Consider the following 6,727-nt stretch of genomic DNA (forward strand, 5'->3'; position numbering starts at 1 on the left):
AGCTATTAGAAGAAGTCAATTAATATTATTAATGTGTTACAGTTGATTGAGCCATTGAATAGAACCATTGTACGTATTATCTTACACAGAGTTACTGGTGTAGAAAGTTGATGAGGTGCCTTGTTTACGTCTGCCTGAGTGTCTAATGACACCCTTGACCTCCGTTCTCCACTGCAGACCTGGAGTCACACCCCATGACTGGGCAATGTTTCTCGGAGAAATGTTGTTTTTTTTTTCATTTTTCCCCACAGCTTTATTGACCATCCCTGCCAAATGCACCATGGTGTCATTCTGAAACTTTACTAGAAATAACAAACAATGTGTCAGTCTTATAATTGTTACCCTGCAGTTTCTGCCAAAAGTCTCAATTTCAGTAACACTATCTAGGTGATGTCAGGGTTACTCCTTTTCTTTGGCAGGTAAACATCATTCCTTAATAGTGAGAAGACTTCCCAAAATGCATTATTCATTATTTTTGCCCAACTGCTGGAGACAAAAAATGGAGTGTATTACCAGGGCTTGAACGGCACCCTTCACACTTTATAATTCAATGTAAAAGATACAATTCAGATCTATCTATCTATCTATCTATCTATCTATCTATCTATCTATCTATCTATCTATGTGGGGGCAACTGGAAGCAGTGTTTATAGCTGCTGCTGTCAGACCCAGAGGTCACAGGTTCAAATTTCACCAACCAGGTGTAGCACCCTTGAGGAAGGTACTTATCTTAAATTGCTTCAGTAAAAATTACCAACTGTAAAAATGGGTAATTCATTGTAAGTAACTTAACACTTTAAGTCACTTTGGAGGGAAGTGTTAAATAAACATATCTGTTGACTGTGCTGTATTTATTCCCCGTTTCTTTGCAAAATATGTAGAAACCATGTAAACATCAACAGTTATATAGTCTTCTGCATGCTATAGCAATTTATTTCCATAATTGAGCCCATTTCCCCTGCCCAGAGAACCTAAAAGTACTGTTTTACTATGATGATCCGGGCTCCATCAGTGGCGCACTGCACAAAGTCAATATTGTTCCCAGATAACAGATCAGTTCAACCTACACTTATAATGATTTCATCGTTTCTCCTTATTCATGGTTTCGCATTTTGTTGAACTAAGTGGCGGAATCTCAAAATGTCAAAAATGTGCCAGCTAATAACTAACACAGTATGAATTACTGACAAAATATTAATAAAAGGCGCCACTAACAGAATTCACAAAAAGTATATGTCGATGGAATATTAAACATAGGAAAAATTAAATCTTGACACATTTTGAGTAACACGTGCAAGTAAAATTTAAGCTAGATTAAAAAACCTTCAAACATGTCCTCACAATAATTGCCACATATAAAAAATGGAAGGGGCACAAGAGACAAGGATCACTACTTGCCAAGTCCAGTTTAAACCTCTCCAGCATGGCCTCTTACAGGCTTTCTTCACCATGTACGACAAATAATTACTGTGTGCATTATTAGTTTTCCTGTAATTGCCAGTCGGTTATTACCTGTAGCAGCAGGGGTGCCAAAGAGAGGTTTAGATGAAGAATCAAGGAGCCCGACCTGAGCCCTGTCCTATCTCCCCCCTCTCGGGGAGTACACTTCCCGGGAAGCCAGATTGCCTCCAGGTTTTAAGCTGCAAAGCCAACTGAAATATATGGGTCCTGAGTCTTAACTTAAAGACTTTTCACTATTTACCATGGTTCTTTGCAGTTCTCACACAGTGTGCAGAACTTCCTGTACCAACCAGCAAGTCTTCTTTGATGAGTTTGGGAAACATATCCTGCCTTAGAACATATGCTTTGCGGGACAGGCACTGGTCCACAATGACTCCGAGCTACACATGTGGCTATTGGAAATGGATCGATGGATGGATCAATGTTTGGATGGATGGATGGAGCAATAACTATGTGGATTTATCAAACCTGATGGCTGAATTTAGCCAAGACACCAATCTGTCTACAGAGCAGAGTTCCAAAGCTCCTTTTACTGTAATAGCTTCACTGAGCTGGGCCCTCAGGTGGTTCTTCAAACAGCAGGCTTGTCCTCCTGTACCGTGCCCTCTGTCAGCTGGACTCCAGAGGGATGAGTCGATGTCATCCTGCCCTACAAAACCAGCACGCACTGAGCGTACAAAGGAAACGCCACATTTAGACAGGCCCAGCATGCGAGGCCTCACAAAGGAGCGCTGCAGCACTGGACAGCTGCTGGAGGAAAGAGTGAGCGCTAAAGAGGTCACGACTGCACAGTGTGAAGGACTCCGCTGCTCCATGTGAACGTGCTAATTGCTGGTCCAGAAGGCAGAAAGTAGGTGAACCCCCTTGCTGCGATCGAATTTTTAAACCACGGTTGCCGACAGCATGAAGGTTGGTACCCTTGGCTGGCGTGTGCCGGCAAAAACATCCCAGAACGGTCAGAGCCTCTCCTGGTGTCGCAGCGATGGGGCCTTGAGGGAATGGAAAGCGACGACGTGCGGACCTGGGGCCTGTCATTGTAGTCTTGTCATGGCAGCGACAAATGAGACTGAGATTCCATGAGTCTCTCCTGGTCTTCTGTAAATTGTGAAGTGAGCGCCAAGAGGGCACCAAGCTGTACGTTCTGATCTCCAGAGAACAAAACAATGCACAAGCAGGACGTTGTGTGGAGGGTATGAAGGGCATACTTATATTCCTAGATGAAAAATTCAGCCTCTCATAACCCTTGACTGACTGACACAGCAGATTAAATTACCTTACTATTATTATTATTATTATTATTATTGTTATTACTGTTATTACTGTTGTTGTTTTTGCTCCTGGTATTGTGGTTTATTTATTTGGCTGAGACTTTTCTCCAAAGCAACTTATATGTTAAGCTACTTATAATTATTTACCAATTCAGGTACATTTCTCATGGGTTATATAGCAGCAATGGGGATGAAATATTAGTTTGTACACCTCCGTATCTCTGGATTGGGCAAAAAGTAATTTAAAATAAATGTATGAATGAAAATATAATACTTAAAAAAGAAACTGAAATAATAAACATTTTACAAATATTACCTGGTTTTTTTTGCAATGTTATCAGTTATTTGTAACAAATTTTACTGCAGGAACCAGTTTTTTTTTTTTTTTTTTCTCTTTAGGAAATAATTGTCATCTCCTCCTCATACAACAACTGGAATTCAGCTGAGGGGGTGATTTTACTAAACTAATTAACTCCATTCTGTAAAGTATTGCTGTATTTTTTATATTTTCTCCCACTGGTACATGAAATGTTAATATAAGCTAAGATATCAAGCTAAAGATTTTTCTTTCTGCTACTACAGGTGTTAAACTAAGGCATAAAAGATTAAACTGAAAATAAGCATGACAATATATGCTTTGCAATATTTTACAAATCAAGGTATAATGAAAAATTAGTTTGGTTAAAGAGATTAGTTTGGTTTTTTTTCAGTTTTTTTAAAGTTCTTTTTTTAAATTTATTCTTTAAAGAAACATGAACATAGTACATGTTTATCAGGAACATAGGACTTCAGGGGACAAGTGAGTCTTAAACAGGTGGGTTGTGAGACCCTTCTTGAATGATGGGAGGGATTCAGCAGTTCTGAGTAATAGAGAGAGCTCATTCCATCACTTTGACACCAGAACCGAAAACGTTTGTGCTTTCAGTATTTAGACCTTCGACCGTGTAGGTCTAATTTAAGATAATATTTACATTTACATTTACATTTATTGAAGTAATAACTACTGGTAATTAACTAAATAACTACAGGTAACTACAGGCTACTGATAATAACCGACTGCCATACATTTTTAGGAAATTATGCACATAAGATGCATAATTTCCTAAAAATGTATGTTATGGGTGTAGCATGGTGCCAAGTAATTTTGCTGGTCCGCATTCTTACTGTATAGATACCGGAACAGAATGCACACAATGTTGACAGGAGACAATTAACTGTAGGAGCTCAGCACAAATTTTCCCTTGAAATTTGAGGAGGCAAGGAAATTTCCTGCAGACTGCAATCAAACTAACGCGAATGTGCCAGTGGAACGGGATGGTGCATGTCGTCCCACAGCCAGCCTTGCACATCCCAGACCTGCTGTCTGGAGACCCTTGTTACCACAATTAGCCACATCTGCCTTCTGTTTCCCTAGCGGATGGAAGGACCAGCTGTGGCACTGGGGAAGACTTCATCCTGTGTGGTCAGAGTGCTTTGTTTGTACATTCTGTTGGTTCCATTCCCTTTTTCTTGATCTGTTTACTGTGTTTAATTTACTCTCTGTTCTGGACGTTACCCTAGACTTATGACTGTTTATTTCTGATGCCTTTTGTCAGAATGTTGTTGTACTGTACTGCTGGCCTCACCACACATGGGCACATGGCCAAAAAACATATAAAGAATATATGTAGTGAGTATTTAAATATGTACTGAGTGTATGTATTTAAGTTGTGTATATATATATATATATATATATATATATATATATATGTGTGTGTGTGTGTGTGTGTGTGTGTATGCTGAATTCATACCTTGATATGCAATACAGTATTTTCTGACGAAAACAGAATGTTATCATTTTTATTATTATTTTATAACTCTTTACATCTTATTGGCAGTACATTTAACGTTGTTAGACAGATGTTTGTAAAGCCAAGCAGGAATTTTAGCAGGCGTCACCTGAACAACCTCTATATCAAAACAGCAGTATGGATTGAAAACACTACTCCAAAATCACAACAAAAGTCAACCCTTCTCCAAGAACAAGGGACAGACGAAAGCAGTGAAACCTGGGGTGGGGTGGGGGGTGGGGGGTGGCTGTAAGGAGTTTAAGACAACAGAGGAGTGTCAGATGGAAAGGTACAGCAGGGAGTAACAGAGACGGAGAGAGAAAGCAACCGAGTATGACTGATCTTAGAGAATGGGAGGAGTAAGAGTGTGTGTGTGTGTGTGTGTGTGTGTGTGTGTGTGTGTGTGTGTGTGTGTGTGTGTGTGTGTGTGTGTGTGTGTGTGTGTGTGTGTGTGTGTGTGTGGAGGCAGGGTATTACACAGAGACAGAAAGGAGTAATAAGCAGGTGAGCTGCTGTACAGATGACCCAGACTATTAGTCCTCATTTCCAAAGACAAAAGACCTGGAAAGTCACTAAAGCAAACTTTCATACTGTGTTCCTGACCCGACAGCTTCTATTACAGCTCTGTTACTAAAATGTAAGATAGGAAAGAAATACGCTTTGCTCTGAAGGCACAATACACATAAGCATGTTACCCATCTTTGAATTTCCTTCACATAAAAAAGCCAAAATGTGTGCTTTATCATTCTTTAACCTTTTATTTGCCTGATACTTTTGTCCGAGGTAATTTACAGTTAATGGATAATGAAATTTACAATGATTTACCCATTGACATGGCAGGACATTCTTACACTAACGATGTACAACGTATTTAAACTGGGAAACACCAGACTTGAAGGTGACATCCCTAACTGCTACACCCCCTTCTGGCCTGCAAACTGCTCTTTACTCCTATAAAACAAAAAAAAAAAAAAAAAATCAAGATGTATTACATCAAACAGTCTCAAGCTGTATTTAATGAGGGAGTTTGTACCTGTTGGTTCAATGTAGTCACAAAAAAAAAAAAAATTAAAAAAAAAAAAAACAATAGGCAATTGAGCTGTTTTGGTTGGAAAATAAAATAATTTATTGTAAATAATAAGTAATACATATGTCCCAGAGCAACACATTGCTGATAAGATTATTGTAAAATTAAACTATCATTGGTTATATACACATACTATGATACTATATATACATAATATCTGTATATACTTACCGTGCATCTTGAGTTACATATGGAGCTTTTCTTACTTTCTCACTTTTCCACTTTGAAAAAGTACATACCTGCACATGTGTTACATTGTTGCAGCACACTAAATTCCATGAGAGAATGTGTTTTAAACACAGTAAACACAGTAAACTAGTTGGTGCAGGTCTGTTCCGGCGATCATGATGACACGCGGTAACGGGAAAGCGCATCTATGATCTAATGCGGTACCACAGTAAACCTCACCAGTCCAACTTCTTACAGGCAACAAAAGCCGCTGCCCCGCGGCCCCGAAACCCACCACCGAGGAAGCGCGCGCACGCGGGATTCCCTAAGAAAAAGGTAAAGCGCACCCCCCAACCCCGCCCCCGAACCACCACCTGCCTCGCGCGCCCGGTCCCGGCTTGTCACGCGCCAGCACGCAGAAACACGAGCCGCACGCGAGAGCCGGACGCGCCGGGCTGCCTGGATGCGCGGCCAGCTCCGCACGCGCGCACTCCCGATTATAAGAGGTCTGCGCTCATATGCGCACATAAACACGAAATATGCACGTGAACGTACCACTGCTGATCGAGCTCCCAGTCCCTGAAGAAGTCAAACTCGAATAAGTCCATGTTGTGTGGCTTTTTACTGGTTCCAGCGGTGGGGCTGCGAGAGGAGCCGCTGCGCTGCGCTGCGCCGGGCTGCCGCTGTCTGCTCCACGGTGTCCGCTGCGCTGCCTCCCGCCTCCCGCCTCCCGCCTCCCTCACCGCGCGCACTCGCTCGCTCGCTCGCTCGCTCGCTCCAGCATCCGAAGGCGGAGCTTCAGAGACGCACGCGATCAGCAGCACGAGGGCCGACCCGTGGGGGGCAAGGCGTTTAAAGCATACCTTTACGCCCCAAGACAACGAGCAAAAACTGCGGAATGAATGAATGAATGA

The 6,727-nt window shown here is 41.5% G+C and overlaps 1 protein-coding gene across 1 annotated transcript in view; it reads right to left on the bottom strand.

The window, feature by feature from the left end:
* Nucleotides 1–6,505, bottom strand: part of LOC108931053 (AF4/FMR2 family member 2-like) — a 91,826-nt gene extending 85,321 nt beyond the window's left edge. The window contains exon 1 of the mRNA XM_018746640.2: nt 6,369–6,505. Coding sequence (XP_018602156.1) covers nt 6,369–6,421 — 53 coding nt within the window. The 5' untranslated portion in view covers nt 6,422–6,505. The remainder of the gene's footprint in view (nt 1–6,368) is intronic.
* Between the last annotated feature and the right edge of the window lie 222 nt (nt 6,506–6,727).

This window comes from Scleropages formosus, chromosome 14 (assembly GCF_900964775.1).
Source record: "Scleropages formosus chromosome 14, fSclFor1.1, whole genome shotgun sequence".
Classification (NCBI taxonomy): Eukaryota; Metazoa; Chordata; class Actinopteri; order Osteoglossiformes; family Osteoglossidae; genus Scleropages; species Scleropages formosus.